The sequence below is a fragment of the Neodiprion pinetum genome, chromosome 2, assembly GCF_021155775.2.
Source record: "Neodiprion pinetum isolate iyNeoPine1 chromosome 2, iyNeoPine1.2, whole genome shotgun sequence".
Lineage (NCBI taxonomy): Eukaryota > Metazoa > Arthropoda > Insecta > Hymenoptera > Diprionidae > Neodiprion > Neodiprion pinetum.
Window position 1 is genome coordinate 32,503,224 of NC_060233.1, and position 27,847 is coordinate 32,531,070.

Sequence of the window (27,847 nt, forward strand, 5' to 3'; positions counted from 1 at the left end):
TTGGCTCGACTTGCGCAATGAGATAATTTGATGGGATTCACGTGAAAGAGGAAATCATATTTCACCGTAAACTACTTCTACATACCATAGGAAAGATGGAAAATCAGCGCTATTTCAAAGCGCGGTTGAAATTTTAATTAACAATTTGTATCTCACGTGTATGTGTTTCGTTTTTCATTTTTATTTTCATTTCTCATCAAACAGCAAGATTCTTGAAAAGGACGAGCCGGTTTTCGTTTCGATGTATTTTTACATCATTTTCTCATTTAAAGCGGTATATCATGAAAATTTACTCTGAGGCACGGACTTGTTTGGTCGCCGGATCGTCGATCCGTAACTAACTAATTGCCTAATAACGATATCCCCTCTTCTGCAGTATTTGGACATCTGCTTCGCTCTCGAAATCACAAGTAATGAAGGGATTTTTTCTTTTTTCATGGAGAAGTAATGTGACGTCACTCTTTATCACAGAACAGATGTAGAATGAACACCGATTCATGCAACTAAGAGTAAAACGTAAACTGTTTAAAAAGTGAAGAAGCCGCGATTCGAACAATTCGCTGATCTTTTAGATGGATTGAATTTTGGTCATGTCACAAGTTTTTCAATTTGTGCATTACGTTCTTTCAGATACATTAGTAATATCGCTTCATTACACACTTTCTCACCGAGCGTCGAAACGGTACCGCCAAGTAAAGACGTGCCGAGATTCGAAACCGTATTTCAAATAGACCTCATTATACCGTAGCACGCTTTAAATCTTGGCCAGTTTGCCATTACCCGGATGTAATAATAAGAAGCTGCCACAGCTAGAAAATAGTGATGGAACTACCGCTTCGGGTTGAAAATACAAACGAGAATCGTTGTAACTCTGGAAGCGTGAAAAGCTCATCCCCGATTTCGTTCATCCATGAACGGCCATGAGCAGTTCTTCACGAAATGTTGAAGACAGCTGTGCATTCTTCCTAACGATCTCAGGTTGCATACCCCTCAAGATCTGGGTGACCCGAGGTGAGCCTTGGTCTGGGTAAAACGCGGTTAGAGAAGAGCCTGAGAGAGGAAGCTGAAGAAAGGGACGCGGCGTGAGTGTGCAGGAAGCCGCGGTGGTCTTCCGAGGCCAGGTAAGTGAGATCTTGTGCTTCGGTGAAGGTGGCTAGATACGTACGAGAAGGAGGTGGACGCGGTATCGCGACGTGGTAGTGAGTTTGCGGTCAACGAACCCGGGACAACTATTTACAACAAACCCTTCGTTCACACATCTCGGTGGGAATGAATACAAATGAAATCTTGACGGAGAGCCTGGTGCACCGAGAGTGCAGCACCATCAGCTAATTGATCTTTCGTTTCAACGAGCCGCAGCCTTCTCCATGCTACAGCATGGGTTTTACTTATAGATCATATCGGCCCGCGCATAGCTGTGTGCTGTGCGTCGTGTGCCTCTACCACAATCACGCGAACGTACGTATTTTTACGACATTCGACTTACCACCGAACCCCGGAATGACTCATTTCAATTGATCTTATGGGAGTAGTAGTTGGTAATTAATCAAACGAATGAACCCCCGCCATGCGCCGCACGTTCGTTTCGAGATGGGTACCCGTCTATTCCCTATTCCCCGTCTATGACCCCGTAATAATGAATTGAACCACTCATGATCGCCTAGTTGCCTCTTCTTTTCCGACTTCACGTGCAACGTTCGGAGGATGAATCACAATCGAAGCTTCGGAGCCCACGATGTTGTACATACCACGACGCGTGGTGGATTTCATAGTTTTTCGTCTAACAATTAAAATTTTTATGCCCCCTGCCCTCTCTCTCTCTCTCTCTCTCTCTCTCTCTCTCTCTCTTACTGATCCCTCGTGCTTGATTAAGCAATTGAATGACGCGATGGTTGGTGTCCAGAACCGATGCAATAGTGAGGAAAAGAGACGAACTGGGGAAAGGCTGTGGCTGAAGACTACGTACTTCTTTTGAATTCTGAAATGCGTGCGCGTGGGCATATAGCTGGAGATATTTAATAGCTAACTAACCGTTTCTGCCTTGCGTGTACATCATGTGCACATATACGACTATTTTCGTCTGTCTTCGTGTACGGATTACCAAGCACAGTTGGACGGTTGTTCGCCGCTGCAGTTGTAGCCAAGCGCACGTAGATATCGTCGACATTAGTATAATTAACCCAATTTCTTTCTAACAGCTCATCGTGAGGTCTTAAGAATGCGATAGGCCTGCTCTCGTCAGCTCTTGATTAATATTTCGTTATTAACAAGCTACCACATAAACTGCTCCCGATACGTTGGAAGATTATTACAAATCGTAATTAACTGCAGAGTCTCATCGCCTTGGGGTCATATTATTCGGCCAATTGTAATCGACGATTTGATATTTTTGCGCATGAAAATTCTCGTTAATCGTTTGATAGAAATTGAGAGATTACAACGTTTATTTATTCGCCGAGTAAGAGTCAAATTCCTTAACTCCGTACGGCGCTACAAAAATGCAAAAGAAATAAAGGTAAATAAATAACCATGAATATCAATGCTTGAGACGATTCGTATAGTAGTATTTTTCAAGGAGTTCAAGTGATTTCAATATATAAGTGAAGAGCGTCGTGCATTTCAGGCCTCAAGGCTTTCGCCCTGTGCGAAAGATGCTTTATTGAGCGTGTGTGTGTGTGTGTGTGTGTATGTTTCACATTTTTATTCTTGTTTTCGGCCCATGAATCTTCAACACAGCCCTCCCCTTGTGTATTTATCAATGCAGCTTACCCGCGTACTCGAGAGCTTTGAGCTTTATCCCACGTAAGGATGTGTGGGGCGCACCCGAGTAGATATACGTATATGCCTATGTATTATACATATATGTATCTACTTAGCGTTTAGCACGATTTGCAAGTGATACAGAGATGAAAAAGCACGACTTTTCACCCGTGGTAAAAGATCATAGGTGCATGGATTTTCGTACAACCTAGCTTTCAACTGGAAAACCTTTCAGTTTCGTCTCTTCTACAGGTTGAAAGTACTTCACGAAATCATCCAGTCGGTGTTTTTGAGGATCCATTCCATCCATTACGCGTGGGTTGAAAAATATTTCCGTATGGTCAGTGTGACGTCGGTAAGTACGTGTCTGTCTCGTGTATTGATGGCGTAGGAAACGAACACGTGGGTGTATCACGTTTATACATATACATATACACTTACATAGGAGTAAATTTTGAATGGAAATTTATTCCGAGTGAGAAGCGATTCGGTTAGTTTACATATTACTCTCAGTCGGACCCTGTTCAATTGTCACTGCATTCATGTTTTGTGCATTGTGTACATACACTCGACGCGTTGCTCGTTCTGTTTTGTTACGAATTTACAAAGGGATTACCAATCAGATCGATCTCTCCAGCTTTTTTATCCGCTCGTTAGGGTTCCATAAAATCTGGTTCAGGTAGGCGCCCGGCAGGTATTACGCGTTACGTTCCAGACTCGAAGAAATCCTTATCTTCTTTATATTTTACCCCTTCTTTAAGAAATTTCACATCGACGGTGAATCGTTTCGAGTTCAGGCGAGGCAAGCCCGTTACGTAATTTGGAGATGAATGCTGCACCTCTTACTTAATTAAGGAAATACACTATTTCAAACGGTTCAACGCACCTTAAACGTTCGTGCGTATAAAGGTTCATATACTTACGATTTCGTTTGCTACATTTCATGCCCTCTGCCTTATACTCAGCAGAGTGTGACTCACGTGTGAACACAGTTGCGTTTTAGGAGCGCCTGGCGATCATTCAAAGTCACTTGAAACGCGCGTCTACGGGGCGACGTGTATTTCAAGATAACCGTCGAGCTTGCTTCTTTCTTCTTTACTTTTTTCTCTCTTCATTTCTTAATATTTTCCTCTCTCTCTCTCTCTTTATCCTCTCTGTCCTTATTTATTTCACTCAAGACCATACCAGAGGACAGCTGAACCTTCGCCTCCTCTTCTGTACGGTCGTGGAGCGGGTCATTTGTCATGCGCTCGTACAGTCATATGGTATTCAAATGTTTTTGTTTCTACTCTGTGTCCGGTGAGGGTTGACGATAAGTAAATCGTCACCACCTTGAATCGATTCCAGATCCCTTTATTCCCATCAAACCAAAGGGTGCAGCCTTCACAGAGACTTTGCTCCAATTATTCATGCCAAGAAATAAATTGCACGATCGAACAAACGACGAGAAGAAGGTAGAAGAGAGAATTTGTCCAAAGCGGCGAATGAACAATGGCCTTACGAGCATGGTCAAAAATGTTGACCCTCGTTGACCAGCGGTCTCTAAATCTTATGAACTTTTTACCTTCTGGCGCGAAGAGCCGCCGAGGAGAGGAGAAGAAGGCGAAGAAGAAATCGTCAAGAAGGCAAACGGAGCTGCAGCCGCGATGCCACGAACCGTCATAAAACGGAATGACATCGACCTGCACACGAGTTCACGAGCCCACATGCACGCTTTCCGTAGGAGGAGGACTTATGGCTTACCGAGAAATGTAATAATTCCTTCGGCCCTACGCCGAACCCGGAACGCACTAAACGTGCGTCTAGGTATCACCTACGAGTGTACCTTCTACCCACACCTACCCGGTTTTCCGTTTTCCGTTATTACGATACAGAATGCGCGCCCACACCGAACACGTTGGACCACCGACAGATAAGTACCCATAATAACCCGGTATTCCAAAGTGGCACCTTTCAAAGGAAAGAAAGTTGGGAAAAGTAACGTACGATCGATCAAATTCTTCATTCAAATGAGTGATCTCTTTTCACATTCGATTTCAAAAAGTCAGACGTCTTTAGTTTCAACTTTCTTTCCACCTGAGACAGAAAAGTTACAGCCTGAAATTCCAGCGCAATTTAAGTCATCGAGTAAACAAATCGCTCGTTTTTATTTTTGCGGAACATTCTGTTTCAACCGTGAAACGCGTAATATCTTGTTTAATTCATGTGATAAATAGGCCAATTAGAACTGGGGGAGGAACAGATAGTATCTTGTGTACAATGGTAACGCAGAGCGTCTTTCGAGCGGTACAAACCGCGTCCTAAAAATACCAACATTGCGACCGCGGCTCTTTGTCCGGGGCATCTCACGATACGATCATGACATTATTCATACGCCTATCTCATTGGCTTATCGACGATAATGCGTGTTCTCACCTACGCCGTATCACGTGACCCCGGGCATCTTGACAGCAGAATCTAAGACCGGCTGTCCCGCGGGTCCAGCTCTGCTCCTATTTTCCTTTTCTCCTCTTCTCCTCTTCTCCCTCTTGACGTTTTGTTCTGTTTTCAAAGTCTTGTTTCATGACTTTGCAAACTCGCAAACGAAGAGGATGCGCAGTCGGGACGGTGACTTTTACGATCGCTATGCAGTACAGCTGCGTTTAGACCGACGGATAAATAAGGAATAAAGAAAAAAAAAAACAAGTCCCGTTCTCTTTCGAACACTTTCTCTTCAAAAGCTTGTTAACTCATGTTTAATTCAACTTCATGCCGATTACGGGCTGTGCAGTATTCCAAGTTCCAGGATACGTAATCAATTAAGCATCCCGAATAAATATTTAAAAAAAAAACGACTCATAATTTTTTTTTGAAAGGGATGGAAAAAATTTATAGTACGTGTACCTAGTTGTCCGAAGGATCTCCGAAAGTAACAAGTAATTTTTCAGCGGCATTATACTCGATTTTCGTAACTGTTTAGACGACGTCAAACGTTGCCAAGCCATTGTGAGGTAAGAATAATTTGCATAGATATTCCACGTGGTTTAAATTGACATCTTATCATGCCTATTGTAGCTTCGGTCTCTCACCGCGACGCGAACAACAAAATGTTAACAACGAGTATCCGGATGAACAACAGCTGAGTGATGCCATAAGTAAGAATGCGATACCTTGTCGCCTTTGTAGGATTCATTCGCAGATATAATTGAATCTCGCAATACCCGCATTCGACATCGCCACATCGACACGATCCCGTGTATCTTCGTAAACAGGGCTTGTGTACCGGTGAACATGTTACAGCGGTATCGCGAATCGGTCATAAGAACGCCGCACTAGCCGGTAACTCGAGGAATAAGAATAGCCCCCCTATTTATTTGCCGGATCAAAGCGTACAAGCCGATTTTAGCCGTAAACTCAGCATGTTCACTGTGCAGAGCGGGCCGGTACTTAATAATAATACATACAACAACCTCGAGTTGTTACCGAACCGAGATATGAGATCCGACGCGGCCTGAGGGCTGAGGACTTCAGGTAACCCGAGCAAGCCCCGAGGAGTCGTGTTGTGTACGAAACCCAGCAATATACCTTGCTTCGGAAACCTCAGGCGTTCGGTGAATAAATAGAGGCTCTTTACTCGGCACAATAATCGTGTATTGGGAGCAGATACTCGATTTGCAGAGCTACCGATGGATGCCAATTAATCGGTCAACGGAACACCTACCAAAACTAAATCCTACATTTCTCTTCTGCTTTTTGCTTCTTGTTTGTTCGGTTTTAGCTAAGGTTCTGTAACCCATATCAAGTAATTGAATGGCTATGTTGATCTCATGAGCTATAAGGGACTGTTTGACTGAGCAGGCAAGACGGGAAATTGGTCACGGTTTCACCTGCAGTATCCTTGAGCTGGAATAACAGACGATTAAGAAAAGTAGAGAAAAATAGCAGTTATAATAGCCGAACAATCAAGTAAATATCACTCATCTTATTCGTTATTATGTTTCATAATAAAACACACTATTGCAACAAAAGCACGATGAAACGTAACAGTCACTGTTGAAAACATGTTCTGAATACGTGTGGCTGCCATCTAGACTTTAATTATGCAGCCGACAGGTGGGATTCGTAACCGCAACTTAGCGTTCGATATCAATTCAATAAGTCAATCAGTTGATTGGTGTCAAATTAGTTACAGTCGAAAACGGGAGGAGCTTGGAGATAGACGAGTAGGATTTCACGAAGCGAGTGCGAGGTGTTGGAAGTCTATGGAAACAGTGGGACGTTGAAAAATGGTGAGTGCCATATTTTTCTAATTGTTCCCGGATTTGATCCACTCGATCACTGTCACGACGTTTCATTCCCTTAAGGTCACCGGCAAGTATACTAAGGAGATCTTGGGATGGGCTGACTACGCTGTGATCGGTATAATACTTGCGATCAGTTCCAGTATCGGAGTTTACTACAGATTTACCGGTGGCCGACAGAAAACTGTACAGGTAACTCAGTTTCTTGTAAACCAAACGAGTAAAATGGGTATTGCCATGGAAGATACCGTGATGGCCGTTGCGTTGTGAATTTCGTGAACAGTTGCATGTTCAACCCACATTAGGGCAATTTTCTGAAAAATCGAATGGTCTAATTGAATCGTGAAGTTCAGTCTTCGCTCTGCTTACATATCTTCGCGTCCATGGGCTCGACGCGATAGTTTTTTATCCATGACTCGTCAACAGGAATACTTTTCGGCCGATCGAACGATAAATGCGGGAGTGCTGGCATTTGCTTTGATGGTGTCATACATGTCGGCTATTACTCTACTCGGAACGAGCGCTGAAAATTATGCTTACGGTTCCCAAATCGTGGCAATGTACTTTGGACAGGGTCTGGTCACCCCGTTCGTGAGCTACTTGTATCTTCCAGTGTTCTTCAAGTTCCAAAAAATGAGCACCTTCGAGGTAACGGTTTGACTTTGAGATTCATGCTCGTTCTGCAGCAGGTACCGCAAAATTACGTTCTTAAAACATCTTGCAGTATCTGGAGATGAGATTCGGTTTCACTGCCAGACTTCTCACGAGCATTATGAGCGCTTTGCACACGCTTTTATACACCGGGATCGTTCTCTACGCTCCAGCTCTAGCTTTGGAGGCTACGACTGGATTTTCAACTGACCTTAGCATACTCCTCATCGGCATCATCTGTACTTTCTACTCGACAATCGGTGGTATCAAAGCGGTACTTATGACGGATGTCTTTCAGGGCATCTTGATGTTCGGTGCCGCTATCATAGTCATTACATTAGGGATAATTAATATTGAGGGTGGCGTCGGGAGAATTTGGCAGTTGGCAGTTGACGGAGGCCGCATAGAGTTCGATAAGTGAGTAAACGCAACGATTCGTTCCTCACACCAGAATTAGGCCGTCTGGTCGCTGATAATAACTGTCTACTTATAATACTTCGAAAATTGCAGTTTTTCTCTTGATCCAACGATGCGCCATACCTGGTGGAGTTTGACCATCGGGACGCTCATTATATCCTTGACGGCAAACGGCGTGACCCAAGTCCAAGTACAACGATTTCTCACCGTCAAGTAAGAGGGGAGGATCGACGTCGAAAAACGGCGGTGAAAATATCGTCTTCTAATATTCTTTCAGGACCCTGAGGAGTGCTCAGATAGCCGCGATCGGCAGTTGGCCGTTCGCCCTTTGTCTGGGGCTGCTGGCGAGTTTCGCTGGCCTGGTCATGTACGCCTTCTTCGTTGACTGCGACCCCGTGGCATCGGGGGAGATTTCTGCGAACGACATGCTGATGCCCTACTTCGTGGTAATGACGACCGCCAACATACCCGGACTGGCCGGTCTCTTCATCGCTGGAATATTCAGTGCGAGCTTGAGCACTGTGTCTGCGATCATAAATGCTCTGACTGCGGTTGCCCTGGAGGACTATGTAAAACCGGTGTACGATAAACTAGGTTTTCAGTTTCCAGAAAAGCGGGCTACCCTCTTTGGGAAGTTTCTGGCCGTTGCCGTAGGAGTAGTATGCATCCTGCTGTCATATCTTTCGAAACGCTTTGGCAGCTTGGTCCAGGCGTCTTACAGCATTGCTGGAATAGTCTATGGACCATTGCTTGCCATTTTCACCCTCGGGATGTTCTTCGAGTCTGCAGAGGAGAAAGGCGCCGTCACGGGAACATTGTTCAGTTTGGCTTTAGTGAGTTGGATTGCTTTTGGATATCCCAGACCTTCCAAGATCCCATTGTCGGTCTCTACCGTCGGCTGCAACAATGTGACTCTACCAACGCAGATTGTGACAAGTATCAGACAAATGTATGTTTCCGATAGCTTTATATGATTGCTCGGCGCAATTCGCATATGCGCTAAAATTTTATTTTCATGTTGATGAAACTGGTGACCATGTGCATTTACTTTCCATAGGCCACTCGGGGATTCGTCATACTTTTATCTTTACCGAATTTCCTACATGTGGTACGCACCCATGGGCTTCATCGTGTCCATGATCATTGGTCTCGCAGTTAGCAACCTGATAGGTTTGCTCTCCAAGAACACTCCCCGAGAGATAGACCCAGACCTCTTCACGCCTCTGATAGCAAAGAGAGTACGGCGAAGGCGAGTCAACGTATCGAAAACATCAAACATTCAAATTTCAACGATTCATGAACATAAAAGGGACATACGAATTCCGTCGTAACTGATCGCTACGGGTAGGGAATACATTTGTCAGAGTTTTCTTTTGTCGATACAACAGTTACGTGGTAAAAGAGAACCAAATGATACTGAATAAGTATTTCAGACTGTTTAGAAAAAATGAATAATCGCTACTTGATTTGAACGTTAATCGTAAAGTACGTAGCCAACGAAATTAAATGAATTTAACCATGTAAACGTGTACATGTACCACGTGAGTTGAATAATTGATATACAATAAAAGCCAAATAAAAAAAGTCACAAATGTACAGATAAAAGTAAAATTTCAAGGACTACTTTTGTTATCTGTTATGAAAATCCAAATTCGTTGGAAAAAACTATAATTTGAACGAGGACTGCACCTTTATTATATTACGAATTCTTATTAGGGTTCCAGCTCAAGTTGAGCATAATTGATCAGGCTCCTTGTCCATAATTATTCGAGGAGAAAAGATGAAAAATAGTTATCCTACCGACAATCTTCAAGACTAATGGTCACGTCATTTTATTTTGGAGTCGAAGTTATGTCTACAAACACTCGTTAAGAGCCTATTATTCACATTAATTGTGTTATGGTGATCAATTTCTCCGTAGGCAGTTTTTTAATTTTTTTTTTATCTTCAATCAATTTATGTGCAGTACATTACCGTAATCAAGAGAGTAGCGTCCATAATTAGCGTGAAATTTATCATTGTCCATGCCACTGTTGAACCATCGTCAGTGCAATACCGAACATTCACATCTCGCAGTTAAGCCTGTGTATTTACATGAACAAACCATGTATTTACAAACATCAATGAAGTCTCAGAAAGCCGATCACAGTCGGGAGAAGGCAAATGACTCGATGAATAAAAATGCCTTCTGTTTATTTACCGGATCAAACAATACGTCCTGATTTCAGCCCTAAAGGCAACTTGTATCACTACGCAAAGAGCATTTATTGTTACCAATAATACACAACTATGAATTGTTACCGAACTGAGATACGAGATTTGATCCGGAGTGTGGACTGAGTACTGATGACTTTAGGTTAGGTACCCCGAGAAATATCGTGGTCTTGAAGAGGTTCAAAGATGCCTGTGGCAGTTCGAATCGATCGTTGAATAACTAAAGGCCGATTGTTCGGTACATTGAACGTGCGTTACGCGCAGATATTGAGTGAACAGGAGTACCGGTATAAGCGATCGGTGAATTGACCGTTTGAAACCACTTGCGAAAAAAAACGATTTCCACACTTGATTTCACGGCCTTCGGAATATTTTTTTCCGTGACATAATGATGGTTACCTAATAGCATCATGATTTCAGGAATTTCTAAGCTCCTCGTCCAGACAGCCAATCTGGTATTACTTTTGGACCGCATTATGTGAATTCTCGAATAGAATCTTAAGTGTTCTTTTTATTTTTCCTGTGCGTAGTTCAGTCGATGGACGTTCTCAAAATCCAACTCGCGTTTAAAACCAATATACGCATTTGAACTCTAATATATATCTGTAATCACGGATTTGTTAAAGGAAAAGAACTTCTGTGGAATTTTACAGCTCGTGCCATGACTCGAAGCTACAATTAATGACATCGGAAATTAAACAGTCGAACCATACACCAGCAGCTCGAGCTCTCATTTTGTCAACAGACGATTACTAAGCCTAATTCTCCTCCGCCGACTATCAGACACCGGGAGATTGGGTATCAGCGATAAATCTCTTTGGTAGATACCGACCTTTTTTGATTTCAATCGATACGTGTGTACGTGGTAGCGATTTTTGCTCCTCTGCAAAAATAATTTAATCACCGAAACGGCGAAGTTTCCCAAGTGGCTTATGAATAATGCATGGTCTAGAACAAGCGTCGAAGGTAATTGTAGAATTTATCATGGGACCAAGTTTCTAAATTAATCTGTTGATGGTACCGAGCTTATTTCATACGACCGATCGCGGCTGACCTTCCGAGTAAATTATGGCCCTCTTCGCGGTTCGCGTCGTATTTGCATGCATCGACAATGGCTACCTACCCCAGATCCATATGGGACTCGTTAACATCTATTAATATTAAACAGGTTCCCGCCTTCCATACTCCGTGTGGGGTTTGCTAATACGTTCGTAATGATCTGAGCTTGCTTAGTGAGCGGTACTTGGCGAGTTCCTCCACGCTTTATGATTTGGTCCCGAGTTTCTTGAACTTGAGCAATTCGCTGTGACCTGAATTTCACCCGACAGTTGAAGATGAGAATAGAGTGTGAAATCCCTCGATCACTGAATAAGTTATAACGTGCATGATATGGAAGTCGACCCGGTTAAAAATTCCACACTATGACGATTGAGATTACGCTTTCAAACGTGTAATCAGTTTTTGTCTTCTCTCGTTATCGTCATATTCTAATTTTAATAACACTGTCGACTTAAGCTCGTTAAGTCTTCTAAGCTTCAGAATTAGTCAATCATGTCAGTTATCTCAATAGCACATCACAAAAGCTACTTGTACCAACAATGTTAAGTATTAATAATACAATAGCCTAAAGCTGTAAATGCATAGTGATAGTTACTAAGCCGTACCTTCCCCACCCCGCACAAGCTATCAGCTTATGATCTAATCACTGATTAATAACGCAGACATTCCGACAGAGTAAACTGTTTTCTCCAAACCTAAACTGAAAGAATATTTACAATAAATTATCAGATAGCCGATTTAATTAAATTTCATCACATTACTGGGCGTTTCTTTTTTTTTTACTGTTTTTCATCTCACGAGGGTCATTTTTCGAAATAACAATTTATTTTTATCCCCACCAGATTTCTTACACGTGTTTGAAAGGCTTGTTTGGGGTTAGCCCCCCCTTATATGTTATCACGTGTGCTCTGGCACAGGCTGCTGACCTGCTGCGTCTGGCGACGAAGGAAACTCGACGAACTAATTACTCAGTGAGTTGGAAAGAATTTGACATTGAGTGAGTTTCGATGTTGCATAGAATTGTTCAACCTGGTTAGCTACATAATATTTTTCGTATTTTAGTATTGAGCAGGATCAACGAGATACAGAATCTAAGAAGTTTGTAATACAGAAAATATATCCTCACTGACGTCTAAAAAATATTTTGTTATAAGTTTGTCTCACTGATAATATTCGTAAGTGGAATCGCATACTTTTTGAACGTGAAAAATGCTGTATGGCAAATCGCTTACAACATTCAAGACTCGTCAACTTTCATAACTAGGTCGATGTATCGGTTATGTTGATAAACTCGTATATATTTTCCTGCGAGACATCGATAACAACAAATGTAATAATTATATTAAGTTGTGCAGACACGGTCAGTGAGGATATAAAAACTAACGAGAATATACATTTTCATTCCAAATCGTAGTTCTTAAAAAATAATATTACATGTTAAAATTTTGAATAGCAAGAACGTCTTTCTCGGTTATCCTGCAGCGAATAACATTGCAGGACCAGCCTGTATAGAAGGGCGTAATGAATTATATAATACATACCAATGTCTGAGAATTCAATACATAATTATTAGAAACAATTTACGGATTCGATTATTTGGGATATAAGAACCGAAAAGTCTGATGCGATTTTAAACAATGTAGATACAAATGCTAGAAATTTGTGAGTCGAATGGTGGAATGTTATGTTTAAATAAAAGTAACGCCAAGATAGAAACTTTCTGGCCTTGATAAATTGGAGGCAAACCCTCATGGAACCAAGGAAACTATTTCACCAGATTTCGCACGTGCCAAATTAAAAACTGGTTGAACATCTTGTCGAGCTCATTTTCTTACGAATAAGTATTCCCCCCCTCCAGCCACGTTCCTACCATCTCAGACGGGGTAATAATGATCTACAACGATGACTTTAACTGGTCGGTTCACGGATATCTTAGTATTACAAAACTGTAATGTTATCATCAACATAAATACTAAATTCGAATTCCCAGTCGTTCGTTTACTGTAATAAAGCCATCGGTAGGCCACCGTTACTTTTCGTGCGACAATAATCTTACCAGCTCAAGGTGAAACCAAGCATACGTAAGCTAAAGTGGGGATTCGATCCATTTGTTTCAACATCTATAGAAACACAGAGAGGCGTCAAGACAGTCGCCCGTGGATCATTTGCGGACGCACAAGTTGTGCTACGAATTGAGTAAATCTCTCTATACGTGTAATATATATTCCGACGAGTGACCTGATTCGTAATATAGTATTACTCGATACCCTCTAATCCCACGTGGTTTCTGAGCTCTACTTGACTTGAGATAAAAGAGGGAATAAAAATATTCGAAGCAGCAACTAATACAGCAGTCACATCACTATCATTCTGATAGCGGTTCATCGCTAGCAACAGATAGGCAAGTGCACGATGCTGGAAGATAGTTGACGTGCTGAAAATTCAATTTCACAAAAATGGTGAGTACCTATTCCGCTCCGCACCGACTTGGGTATTTTCGTTTCACATCACCCAGCAAACTTGACGAGATTTCACCCTCTTCAAGTCCAGTGCCGAGGACATTGCCACCCTGGGATGGGCCGACTACGTGGTCATTGGCGTCATGCTGGCGATCAGCGCGAGCATCGGAATTTACTACAGGTTTACAGGCGGACGTCAAAAAACTACGGAGGTTGGTATTTTCGTTGTTATCATTATTGCTTGTAGCGAACTTTCACCGTGCCGATGCGTGTAATCGTTTCTCTTGAGCAACCCTCACGATTTTTTGAAAGGAATATTTCTCGGCGAATCGATCGATGAGCATCGCTCCACTCTCTCTGGCACTGATGGTGTCCTTTATGTCAGCAATCACGTTGCTGGGAATCAGTTCTGAGAACTACATGTACGGCACACAGATCATTGCACTTTACGTAGGATACACCCTGGGCACCCCGGCGTCCCTCTATCTTTACCTTCCGGTATTCTTCAAGCTGCAAACAATGAGCGCCTACGAGGTGAGGATTTCGCTTTTGGGACGTATTCCTCGCCCCTCGCGCGTCCATCAGATTGAATTGCATTATACTCTACGTTGCAGTACCTGGAGATGAGGTTCGGCGTCGGTGCAAGACTCCTTGCCAGCATTGCAAATTCTCTGCAGCTGCTCCTCTACACCGGCGTCGTTCTCTATGCCCCGGCTTTGGCGTTGGAGGCAACGACTGGACTTCCGGGTGACATCAGCGTCCTCCTCATCGGTATCATCTGTACCTTCTACTCGACGGTCGGAGGCATCAAGGCGGTTCTGATCACCGACGTGTTTCAGGGTATTTTGATGTTCGTCGCAGTAATAATGATCATCATATTCGGCGCGATAAACGTGGAAGGTGGTATCGCTGGGATCTGGCAGAAGGCTCTCGACGGTGAGCGTATAGAGATCGACAAGTGAGTTCAAACTTTGATATTAGAGTTTCTATCGCACGTTGCAAATCACTGATGATAATCGCGAACTTCAAAACAAAAATTACAGCATTTCCCCGGATCCAACGATGCGGCACACTTGGTGGAGCTTGACCATCGGAGGCTTCTGCACTTTCTTGACTCTGTACGGAGTAAACCAGGTTCAAGTTCAACGGCTGTTGACCGTCAAGTAAGAGAGCTAATTCTTACCGCCGATCGCGTAATTCAAACCTGTCGACGAGACGTTCAAAATCGATTTTATTCCAGGACTCTGAGCGCGGCAAAAATGGCCATGTGGGGTAACTGGCCGTTCCTTACCCTCTTGGGAGTGCTAACCTCCTTCTCGGGCCTCGCGATGTACGCCTACTTTGCCGACTGCGACCCTCTGACCGCGGGGCAGATTTCCGCGAGTGACATGCTGATGCCCTACTTTGTGATGAAGACGATGGGCCACATTCCCGGTCTGGCTGGTCTCTTCATTGCCGGAATATTCAGCGCTGGTCTCAGTACCGTATCTGCGATGTTGAACTCCCTGGCCGCGGTTGCCCTGGAGGACTACGTCAAGCCGACGTACGTAAAGCTGGGATCCCAGTTCCCGGAGAAACACGGAACCCTGGTGGGGAAGATATTCGCAGTTGTCATCGGTCTTCTGTGTCTCGCGGTGGCTTATATTGCCAAAAATATGGGTAGCTTGATTCAGGCATCGCTCAGCATTACAGGGGCAATCGGTGGCCCGTTGCTGGGCATTTTCACGCTTGGAATGTTCTTCGAGTCTGCGGAAGAAATAGGGTCTGTTGTCGGGACTGTAATCAGCCTTGCTTTGATGTGCTGGACCGCATTCGGCCAGCCCAGACCTGCCAAAGTCGCATTGGCAATGTCCACCAGTGGCTGCAGCGCGAATGTGACGACAGTGAGTTTGTCGACCGTGAGACAAGTGTGAGTCTTCGCTTCTTTATTATTCTGATAGTCCGTTCGTTGAATCAAAATTAATTTCTGTAAGAATCGAACTGGTAACAACCTTGGTCATCCATTGTTTACAGAGCCGTCGGGGATTCGTCTTCCTTTTATCTCTACCGGATTTCGTACATGTGGTACGCACCGCTGGGACTCGTAGTCTCTGTCGTTGTGGGCCTAGCGGTGAGCAGTTTGGTACATCTAGTCAGGAAGAAACATTTGCCCGAGCTGAATCCGGACCTCTTCACGCCCCTGGTGGCCAAGAGAATAAGGCGAAGGCGCGTCGACGTGACCAAAACAACAAACAGTCAAATATTCACGCTGCAGACGCAAAAATCTGATAATGAGCTAGCTCACGTAGGCTAATCAACACGAATGTAAAAATTGTAAATATGATTGATAAATATCTGAAGAAACTGACTTTGCTATTTTCAATCGATCTTATACGGGAAGAAATAAACAATCCAGGAGTTTGTCAAAGAAAATCCTCGATTCTCCTGCCGTAATTCATCTTTAGATCTCACTGTTTGGCTTTTAATCTTCACAAGTGGCATCGGCTGTTAACGCAATTAGATGAATTAGTATCATAGATAACACAATCGGCTACAGACTCTATCAAACTTCCGATTAATTTTTACTGCTCTAAAAATGCAGGATTCTATAAATATCGGGTCTTGTTAGGGAGTGTCATTGGCCGAACGTTAATGACTTTGCAATAATTTTTAAACAAAAACGCCTAATAATGCTTTTACTACGCGGAGTTTGACAAACTGTTTCCATGACGGAAATTTTTGTTTTCTAGGCGCGTAGTACTGCAAGTTTTGTCGAAAGAGTTTTTCATCGAGAATCTACAGAGTCTGGATGATCGGTAGATTTTGACGCTCATACCGAGAGAAACATCGCACGGTTTGTCGAAGGTGTATAATAATTGTTCAATTGCAGGACGGTAGTGGTACCATTACTCAGCACTTTGACTGGAGATCTTCCGACAGTCTTCACAGTAAAAAAGATTCGTCATGGACCGTGGCGAGTCTGGCTATCCTGGTCTGAACAGTCTTTGGTCATGCGAGACGATTCGCAACTGGACTTGCAATCGTCGCTACCAGTGCAGTGGCTGTAACGAAACACCAACCACGGCTGCCTCCGTAACCACAAGTCAAGTTCTATGTTTCGCTCGTTGAACTCCCGTCTCATTTACTTCTTCGCTTCGATTAGTCCGTAAAAGTCTACGATTGTCACAACTTTCCGAAAAGAATTTGTTAGGTTGCAATTGGGGTACCTGATACAACGCGACGGTTGAGTCATGGAAATTGTAAAATCAATGAAACTCTACCTTCGACCGCCACAGACCACTCCGATACTTGGCTTGGACGTATCTATACGGACCTGTCTCGTCGCGATCGTGTGGCGAGGAACCTGTTACGTCTGGTGAGGAAAGAGGCTTGTCTGAAGCCTGAGCCAGACCTCTTGACACCTTTGGTAGCCCGCAGATGCGACAGTGGCGAGTGGAAGGAAACCAGGGAAAAAAACGACAGCAGTTGATTCTCGACTCTCAGATCGTAATAAATTGACACGAAGTGGCGCCGTGTTGCATTAATATTCACTGACACACTTCGTCCTCGTCTTGGATCTTTAAAGAAAGATGATCGGCAATTTACAAAAAACATACATTGTAAATCGATTGACGTTCACTGTATAAATATCACAAAGAATCAACGCCCAACCTTTACGAGATTACATCCTGTTTTATTTTCCCATAATTCATTCTCTCCCATAATTTATTCGATCTGTGAATGCGTCTTGTCAGATGCGCCGTATCAACAGCCAGCAATAATCATTCAGAAAACTGTCAAGGTAAGAAAAGGAATGTGTTTAAACATCGCTCTGCCTTTCTTTGTGGTTAATCGCCCCATCGATTTCCGAACGGTGTGGTAAAAGCCCGTCTTTCCACGATTAGGAACATTTGTCGAGACATTGTACTTCGTATTCCCCATGAGAATGAAGGGCTTGGGTGTGCCGAGGCTTGATGTATTCTTAGCTTAATATCGGGTCGGTACGATGTTTGAACAGGCCTCCTTCCACCGTGGCTGGTCTTGCATGCTCGCAGAGCAAAGCTTGTGCAGTGCCTGGTAAAATGATTAACACTCTCCTGAAAAGGATCAAGTTGCTGTTAGTTTTGCGCCTTTAAAAAAATAACCTGCCGCAACGGAGGGGCATTCCCATATGTTTTTTCTCCCGTGGGGTGTTCCCGCTGTAGGGGGGTGATATTCCCGCCCGAATGACAAGCGAGCATAAATATTTGTGACTTCAACACCGTAAGCTGATGGATTAAACCAGATCCTCTGGGCGAAGACAGGAGAGTCGCGCGAAAGCTCGTTGCTTTTCAAACAAAATGATAGAAGTTTATTGTGAGAACTGCGTCGAGGTGAAAACAAAAATTGAGCAGGTCATTCTCGGTAAGAGATGTTCAGGTACTTTGCTTTCTGCTTTGATCAGCTTTCGGGTGAAGTGGTGAACGCAGGAAACGATTGGACATAATATGCTAAACTCCGAGGGATGCTGCATAGTATGAAAATAAAAATTCCAGTTACGGCAGTCGAGGAGCAAACGTAAGCAGAAATCTTGGCTCCGATCAGGGAATGGGTTAAATCGCGATGCTCTGCCAGAAGGGCTTCCCAAGCAGGAAGACGCCTCGCTCATGAATGAGGCGTTGACCACCGACCACATACTGCCAGTCCAGCCGGCCTCTTCACGTTCCGAGTATAAGGTTTCCTATTTCCAAACAGCTTTTATTTCGTCCGCCCACCGTATTCACGGTTCTCAATTAAATATACGACAGCTTTCAGAAGCACAGTATCATCCCATTCAATTTTTCACCTTTAGTGCTCTCTACAGTCCCGTTAAACCGGGTGCCTCGACATGTGGCTTTCCGGAATTGAGTTGCCCAATATGCTTTCAGCTAATCCCGCGACAACGAGACCGCCGTATCTGGTAACGAATCTATCCGATGGTCAACAATGTGTACAATACGAATACGCATGTACGCATAGAGCAACACGCAACTCTTGGGGGAGAAAATCGTTGCAAAATGGCGACAGATGTTCAACTGGTGAATCGATTTAAGAGCAGCAGCTGTTTCCCGCATCGATATAGCATTAGCGGTTGGATCGTTACGTGGGTTCTGTTATTTCAAAGGACCTAAGCAAACATTGTGTGCTACTTGGAACAGTTTTAATTATTTATTCCCATATCGGTCTCGACGTATTTTCAATAATGGTTTTTCTCACTCGATGGATCTGCCACTCTCTCTGATTTCTCGTTCTTCCACACTCGTTCCGTCATGCTCCGAGTACGTCTCAATGCTGGAACATCTCGTTCACCTGCGAACGTTTGTCACCGACGTATAGAAACGCCAAAGAGCGGATTCGAGTGTACTGGAGCAGGGAGGCGGGGAAAACTCACTGAATACCTGGTGGTACAATTTGACTTTAAAATTTCTTACCGTGTAGTTTCATCCCTCTGACACCATTCTGGTTACGCGTATAAAAGCGGAATGAAACGAATATTTTTCGCTACAAAAATTTTTTCTACTTAACTACGACTTTGATGACAGTTAAACTGACCATTCCTGATATAATTTCATGCCACGTTGAAAAAATGATTAAAAAAATCATTGCGAATGAATCGGAAACATCTTTTTTCACAAAGTTGTCGCTTAAACGTGTTCAAATGAGAGACAATGGTCGTACAGCTGTATAAACATTTCTTCGAGAGATTATCAACTCGATACGATCCGTACCCCGGGTTAATAATATTAAGATATTCGATTCTGAGTCATTTTCACATCTCAATTGATCGAGAACCATTTCCGTGACTCGACTGGGTTTGATCGCCGAGTGAGTGACTCGGGTCAAAACAAGCCGGACTTCGTCATCACCGCCCACGAAGTGCTTTGGGACGCCTTCGCGCCCCAGGAGTCCTTTTATCTCGGTCAGTCCGTGAAGAGTATAATTTAAGGCCCCCTCGCAATCAGAATAATCACGGTCGACTCATTTCTGTTATTAATTGAATACATTAATATTGGCTTTTTGATCGAGTGCACAGTTTTTTTTAATCTCGCATTATTTTATATGCTCTAATCGGTTATCTCATAATGTAATAGAAAATTATTCGATTTAAATAAACTTATACATATACGTAGATGCATCATCTGTTTTCTCTCCTTCTGTATTTAGTGATACTTTCAGTCGTTGGAATATCATCGCCATTGAAGAGTCAATGTAACAGATAAATACGTAACAAAGAGACATTCTCTGTAAAGAAATTACTCTTCACTTGTTCCTTCATTTGAGTTTGCAACTTTTTCTCCCCTTGTTGCCATCACAGCTTTCCCTTGTAAGCACGTACAAAGTTAATTATTATTTTCGAGAAAGGTTTTAATATTTACACGCCCGAAAAATATCGACAGGATTTATTATAGCGCGGTAGAAATAACGCTAGGTAATTTCTTCCGTCGTCACATAATTACGCAATTATCGACTGACGCGGGCTGCACAAAATATCGAGTTTAAAAAATTCTCCACGATTTGTAAATAAAAACAAGATCATTACTTCGTGATCGAATTTTCAATATTCGTTAAACTCTTCGCTGCCGATCGTGAAACCATCGCACACGCATAATATATTCTGCATGGATAAGCGACTCAATTGCAATCGAGGAGAAACGGCGAGGATCGAACGGTGCAGGTTGTATAGTTGCAAATTAAGGGGAAGATTTATCACCGTACGATCAGAAAATTTGACTTCCGCATGGCTGCCGACCTCTGAGCGGCATAGCAGGAGAGAAAGAGAGAGCAATAGCGAAAGAAAAGGACAGCGTAACGCAGGACGGCTTTCTTCAAAGCGGCGCCAGCGGGGGCGCGCCTCTATATAATATGGACTGCGAGTACTAGCAAGAAATGAGAGAAAGATGGAAATACAGCGAGAGACGAAGGACGAACGCCAAGAAGCCCTTTTAGGCCCATTGATTAGTCAGGGTGATTAGTCGATTATGTGACGCCGCTATAACGTCCATAGTTCGTTCCGAACAAATCAAAGCTCCCCTATCGGATGTTTTTTTTCTAAGTTTCAGGCGAGTAAATGTACCGGAAAAGTAGGATAATATTCATCGAACGTTTGGTGAAAAATGGTTTTCAACCAACGAATCGTGTAATTTAAAAAAAACTTACTTTCCACACTGCAGATCCAATCGATTTTGCGTGAGATTTACAGCGAGAAACAAAAGAGGAATTAAAAGGGGGTGAGAACAGACGTGAAAGGAACAAGAAAACACGAACAAAACGAAAACCAAAAATCATGTCCTGTTGTAAACCGAAACGTTATACCGAAGAGTTGGTCCCGCGCGAGGCGTCGGACACCTTGCAGGTACATCGGAGTAACTTGAGATATCGTTAAGAGGCGAAGCAAGGGTGTGGGGTTAAGAAAGATATTAAGTTTGGGGATTCTCACCTTGCTCGAGCCGAAGCAAAAGGCCGTAAAGTCGACGTCATATACCGTGAGAATATCTCAAGTGTCCGGCAGGCTAGTCGGAAATATCCCGTCACAAATTAGTCTGGACAAACTTGAGCGCGGTCGATTCCCTCCGTTCCGTAAACACCGAGGCAGAGAAACGTGCCGATTTTGTTTCTTCGGTGAAAAGGTGAATCGCAAGAACTGGGGAGATACAGGAGTGGCAGAAGAACGAGAAGCTGGTATTCACCTACCCCGAAGACTTCGAAAAAAAAAGGTTACGCCCGGAGAACCGGCCATTTTTTGTCCATGGGATGTGCGCGCTCTTTTCAGACTCAAATCGAGCGGAGAGTGACCGATTATGTAAAACGCAGTTGTGGGTGGGCCGCACGAGGAGCAGGGCTTTCCGACTTTAAGCTGGCCCCACACTTACGGTTAGCTGATCGATGTTGCGTTACGTTGTCGTGTCTCGGGTCCAACTGCAGTGGAACCGGTTCCATAGGCACTATAAACCACCCCGACCAGTGAACACGGCCTGAGATATTTCCGCCTCGTAAAACATCCCGACATCGTACGGACTCCAGATAAATCTAATGGCCCGCGTAGCTTCGGTTCCAAAAACGATATCACCTTGCGCTCCCGATGCGCGTTCTTCTCTGAAACAACGCAGAAGACCTTGACGAGATAGCGAGTTAAAGGGGCGATTCCAAGCTTCGCCACCGTCGTCTCATCGACTGCCGGAAATTTGCCCGCAGATCAAAAACTCTTTTAAGCTCGACCGTTTCCCCGAAAACGAGCCCGCCAAAATAATCCTCTTCATCACGCCGGTGTTTCCCTCTTCTTTCAAAACCCCGGGGAGTTCTAAACGAAGCGCATTGTTCGGTTGACAAGGTTCTCGTATTAAAACCACGTGGGGTCCAAAGTGCGAAGAAGAGAAGCAAGCCCCATAGCGAAAGAATTATTATTACAAGAAAATCCCGAACTTATTACCCTCCGGAGAACTTTGAAAGTAACAACCACAAGTAGTAGCCACGCTCGGAATATATTAAACTCTTCCAAAATTTCGCGCCCGAACGCTCGGCTTGATCCGGACAATTTTTGTTCCAGTTTTTTTTTTTTCTCCTGTTCTTTTATCTCTTCTTTTCCGTTCATCGACGAGGCCGCGGCCGGTTCACCAGAGTGGAACGGTTAGTGCCTCGGTGGATCTGAGAAGTCCTAGACATATCTGTCGTACATAAAGGGACAATCAAACGGGTGTTCTATTCCTAGTAACGCTGGGCGTCATGATACGAATCGGTTTATTGTCCCTTGCACTCAGCCGGCGTGTCAATCGCGGTGCAGAGCATGCAGGTACGAAGCTGCAGCCAAGAGCATTAATTCAGTATGGCCCGGGCCGTTCGGAACGCCTTCGACGTGCCTGCCCTACACTTAAATTATGTGCACCGTGAGGCAGTCCTCGAAAAGAGCCTAGATTAGAGCAGGTCGGATCGTGCAAGGTGCGTTTAGCGCCAAGACCTCGTAGTTCCCGTCTCGAAGAGGGATGGAGAAAAGGAGGAGAAGAAGAAGAAAAAGAAGAAAAATATAAATGGAGAAGAAGAAAATCGTTTCTCAGACAGGATAAATAGGATCCCGCACCGCACGTTTGCCTATCTGCATAATATTACACACACTTAGCGCTTCGAATCTCGGGTGCTCGCTAATGTTGCATCGCTTTGTCGACGCACGTTTCTTGGCCCTTTAAAAGAAACTCGTAGACTCATGAGAACCTTTTCGAGCCGATACAATTCCTTAATTTATGTACACGTCGGGGGACGAAGGTATACAGGCCTCTTATTTAACCGGTCCCTGTCAAAGGCGCGTGAAAATCTTAATTCGTCAAATGTGAAAGACTCGATTCAACACGCGGCATTCTCAAGGGGGTGCGAGCTCTAACCCTCGCCACTGCTGGGGCAAGAAATGGCTGGCGTCGTCTTTCATTTTCGGGTGTCTGAGTCGAAACTTTGGCTTCCGTTGCCACTTTCTTTAGCGGAGGTTGTTTCTCTTCTCATCACTCTTCGTGCTGTCGATTGGTAACAGGGCAGGAAACGAAATAACTCGGGTCGAAATAAAAACACTCGTTCCTGCACATCAATCAGGATGAATTGCTGTATCGATGCGTACAGATACTTGGCCGAAAAATCACGAGCCAGCTTATTGCGAAAAAATTTTGACCTTTGATCGTGAAAGTTTATCCCAACATGTGGCGAACAAAAGATGCGAGTCTAGGTAGTGATTTTTTCTTTCTGCTGGACCTACTCGGAAGGATCTCGAATGTCATTTCTTCAAAAGTGGTTCAAAAGTAGCCGCTCTTGAAACGAACAAAGTATAATCCTGGACTTGAAATAATAATAATAATAATAGCAATGACACGGACGCGGTTGACATTTTTGAAATTAAAAAACTGGCTCCGTTTCCCCTTCCGATTATAAACGCAAACCTGTAGTTAATATAATTCTTGACGTAAGCTTAACCGGGAATAATATAAAAGAATTCACATGAGGGTCCGGAATGTATATCGCTCGCGATTGAGGATTATTTATGGGGATTAACAAATGACTAGTATTATGCGGGTCTGGCGAGGCCGATGATTCCAAGATTACCTAAATCCGTCTGAGCGGGCGGTGATCATGTCTGAGAATGAGAATTGAAATGGAGAAGGAAATAAGGAGAAGCGTAAGATATAACACTCGGACGTTTTATCCGTTATTATACTTCGCAGCAGCCGCGGGAGGCCGGAAAGATTTGGAAAGATTTGGAAAGAATTCAACACTTTCGTAAAAGCCGGTGCGACATTTGATATGGATTTTTATTCGTACCCAATTACGGGCGTATTTAACTCGGTACACCTCGTACAGCACTCGTCAAAACTCTAGGCTCTCGACTCTCGACTTTCAGCTCTTGATTAGGATTGGGTCGAGGACCGCGGCTCAGACTTGGAACGGTTCCTCGAATCTTTCGTAGCAATATTACGTTCTATTTTAAAATTGATTAACACGAACTCCGGCGTTATCTCTTCGGCCGGGTCTGTTGTTCGTCCGAGATCGGTTAACTGTCTGCATGAATTTTAAACGTATCGCGCAGCCTCGACGCGACCGCGCGGACCGATTTCCGTCGAAAAACATCCCGTCATCTCCTGGGACTTCCACCCTTCCTCGCCTCAATTTATCCCCTCGAGTCGCGCGTTTCCTCGTCACCGTTGAACGTGATTATTTTTCTTGCATCCGCGGGTGGCTCGAGGCGCCCATCCAAAACTGTGATTGCACATTGCGCCGATCAGTCGCATCCGATTATTCTCTCATTAGCTTGAACGCATAGCGCTCATGTGCGGTGACAAAACGGGGGTGACGAACAGCGGTGATGGGAAAGCAAAGAGGAAGAAGACGAACAGCGAGGGGACGCTGCTCCTGCAGGAGCTGCAGCCGGGGAGGGGGAAGAGGGGGATAACGAACCCGGGGCGGATATTAGCCGTCGCGTCGATTCGAGCCGAGGGTCGTAAAATAGGGACAAGAATTGCCAGGGGGGGACGTCTCGATTATCACGCTTCAACCTCGGCCGAGGTTTGAGCCGCACGTAAACGGGAACAAGAATTTTCTTCCACAGACAAATGACGATCCACTTTTCCTCGGGCAGATTACGGGCTGGTCGAGTTTTCGAATAACAATAAATCCAACGATTTTCACTTCGGTATGTAAACGTGAAATTATATTAATTTCCCTAAAGTAACACCCTCGGGGTTTTTAAACAGGTTCGAGGTCGGTTCGAGTGCCTCGCTACGTACCCCAACCCGAGTTTCAAGTCAGATAACAGCTAAATGGAACGACGAGAAACCCGGTGGCCAGAATATGGGCCAAAAACCAGATGTCAGGGTTCTCTCTCCGGCCGGTATTCCTCTGCTTATGCGCATATTTCACTCTGCATCGGTACGTTAGAATGCACCGTACTCAAGTACAGTGCACGCTGCACGCAGCTTGTACGCCCGCATGCTACGGTCGTTGTGGAATTCGGAGTCCAGACAATCGCGGCATCTGCATCAGGATGAACGTTCGCTTTATCACCGGCTTCGCGGAATATTAGATCCGAGAGAGGAAAGTTTATCATCGTCCAATTATAACTGCGATATGTTTTCTGAATATAGAAATTGGAAAGGCCAATATCTGCAGACCTGCAAGTACTCGACTGTCTCGAGTTGTCGCAACAAAATGAATATAAGTAAAGATCGGTCCAACAGAGAATAAGCATAATTCAAGGCGAGCATATGCCGATGCCGCGTGGGTGTTCTCCTCGCCATTAACCACGACCGTTAATTTAATGTACCGTCGTCTGTGTCATATGTACATGTACGCATCTGCATCGAAATAGGCATCAACGAGGATTTATTATTCGCAGATATAAATTCAACTCGATCGCAGCTCGTTAGCGACAACTGTGAAAACAAGTCGCAAATACCGCAATTTTCAAATCGTTCGTGCGCACTATCGAATCACTTGTAGATCGATTCGATCCGCAAAAAAATATCGCTTATACGTATCGTGTTAAGCAAGCGGAATGGATTTTTCACGCACGTAGATGCGCGTGTATGTTCAATGCCGTAAGAAGTGGACACCGTGCAGGCCGTTGAGATTCGTGCGGCTTATCGAGTTTGATCTGATCTCGGTCTTCCGCAGCAGACACGCCGACCGAAGACAACGGAATTTAAATTACCTAGTGACAGCCCGCAGCTGGTTCATTCTTTTCGATAACAATTAACGCGCCAGTCAACCGAAACAACCCCCTTTTCTAATCCCTTGTTTAATTTACGAGCTCTCAAAGTTCTCTGATTAAAACGTGCCTGCAATGCTATACGTATACGTATATGTATATAACATACTGAGATCGTGACGTAAGATAAGAATCCATTCAAACGGATTTGGACGAAACACCATTTTCAATCCCACACAAAAACCTCCGCCAAGTCCACTAGTCCTTCTCCGATTTAAGAGCCACTCAATTAAATGTCTCTCAATCTTTCACACCGTGTCGCCTTGCCGGATGGCGATGCTACAATACACATTATGAACAGAATTTTGCATTCAATCCGTAAATTAATCGCTGAATTTTAAAAACTGACCTGCCAATTTCTGTGAGCGAAGCAGGTAATCGCCTTCCATTTCTGATCCAGGAAGCAAGACGTTCCTTCGTCAAAGGGGTGGAGAGAATGTGAATTCTCACGATCGAGATTGAGACAAATGATTCCCGAGGGATGAGTGAGCAATGGGAACGCGAGGATGAAACCATCTCGTCAGGAGAGCACCTCCTGCCATAATTCATAAGTATCGGGGATCTCCGAGTGAAAAAATAAGACACCGATGGCCCACCTACTCATATCGTAATTAACCACATTCACCGGTGCAGTCCGTAGCAAACAGGTTGTAGGATTGGTAGGTCTGCTTGAAATCTTTTCAATGATCGCCCACGTGTTTCCTATCCATAGTCTATAGTCTATAACCGCATGCCTGTGCTTGCGTACCTTACAATATACCTTATGGCTATACTCCAGCGCAGCATCCTTGACTATCTCCTCTTACCCGGTCACCATTTATTTTATTTTCTCATTTCATTTTTTTTCTCCTTCTTCATCTCGCATCCATTTCTCTATTTACTTCACTCTTGCCCTCGCTTTTTATCCTCCCTTTCTCTAAGAAAAATAGAGAAACAAGAACGGAATGGTATTCCTGGTCAAGGTGATACACCGTTGAAGTTTATTTGGATTGATCAGATATAGCAAGACTTCGAAAATCCGAGTAAATTACCTCTTTTCTCAGTTTACTCGCACGTATCGTCTTCCATTCCCGTTCTTTATACATTCGAACCGATTGCGCGGTTACTATTCATTTTATATTATTTAAATCCTTTCCTCAAATGATACTTGAAACACAACTTTCATACGATCGATCAACACAATTGTAACTACTGCGAAACTATGGCCAAAGAATCGAGCACTCTCACATAGCTTCACTTGAAATGATTCAACCTTCAGCGTTCAGTTTCTCATTTATTCATCGTTTCATAGGTCTCGTTAAATTCTTCCAATATTTCAAAGACGTTCCAAACATTTGATTGAAATTCGGGTCAATTTTCATCGAATGTAAAATTGGGCCGGTTCCTCCTGTTTTATACAGCTTCTGTTAGTCGAAACAACTTGAACGGTACCGTAAAAGGCTCTGCGAGGGGGGATCGGCAAACAAAGAGACGCGGTAACTTTCTTTTATCCGATCTTGACCGGAAGTCGATGTAAAAGAACGGTGAATAACTGTGAATAACATTACAAAGCGACTTCACGAACAGTGTTTTTACCAAAGGAACCCGCAGGAACTCTTATGGAAACTGGCTTTCAGTGAAACTCTTTGAAACCACCTGATTCCAGTAGCCTATTGCCAGTAGATCAAAAGTGCCTGAAGGCACTATGCCCCAAAAACTCAGGTTTTCAAGATATACATGGTTGAAGTGTACTCTTTTGTGCCTGATAACCAGCATGTAAAAGACAACATTCAGAG

The 27,847-nt window shown here is 43.9% G+C and overlaps 3 protein-coding genes across 8 annotated transcripts in view; 2 read left to right on the top strand and 1 right to left on the bottom strand.

Moving 5' to 3' along the window:
* The window catches only part of by (focal adhesion protein tensin), a 99,110-nt gene that overhangs the window by 65,503 nt on the left and 5,760 nt on the right, over positions 1 to 27,847 (bottom strand). The window lies entirely within an intron of this gene.
* Positions 6,881 to 9,660, top strand: LOC124213060 (putative sodium-dependent multivitamin transporter). Its single transcript, XM_046613888.2, has 7 exons — positions 6,881 to 7,028; positions 7,104 to 7,232; positions 7,467 to 7,688; positions 7,765 to 8,108; positions 8,202 to 8,321; positions 8,386 to 9,057; positions 9,166 to 9,660. Exons 1-7 carry the CDS (start codon positions 7,026 to 7,028, stop codon positions 9,437 to 9,439), a joined length of 1,764 nt encoding a protein of 587 aa, XP_046469844.1. The 5' UTR covers positions 6,881 to 7,025; the 3' UTR covers positions 9,440 to 9,660.
* LOC124213059 (putative sodium-dependent multivitamin transporter) lies at positions 13,442 to 16,187 on the top strand. Of its 3 annotated transcripts, none has more exons than XM_046613885.2 (7): positions 13,442 to 13,840; positions 13,927 to 14,052; positions 14,153 to 14,374; positions 14,455 to 14,798; positions 14,884 to 15,003; positions 15,081 to 15,749; positions 15,854 to 16,187. In XM_046613885.2, the coding sequence occupies exons 1-7, from the start codon at positions 13,838 to 13,840 to the stop codon at positions 16,131 to 16,133; spliced, it is 1,764 nt and encodes a 587-aa protein (XP_046469841.1). In that variant the 5' UTR covers positions 13,442 to 13,837; the 3' UTR covers positions 16,134 to 16,187. The 3 variants fall into 3 exon arrangements, with proteins under 3 accessions (XP_046469841.1, XP_046469842.1, XP_046469843.1); XM_046613886.2 differs by having other exon boundaries at positions 13,932 to 14,052; XM_046613887.1 differs by lacking the exon at positions 13,442 to 13,840 and having other exon boundaries at positions 13,936 to 14,052; positions 14,130 to 14,374.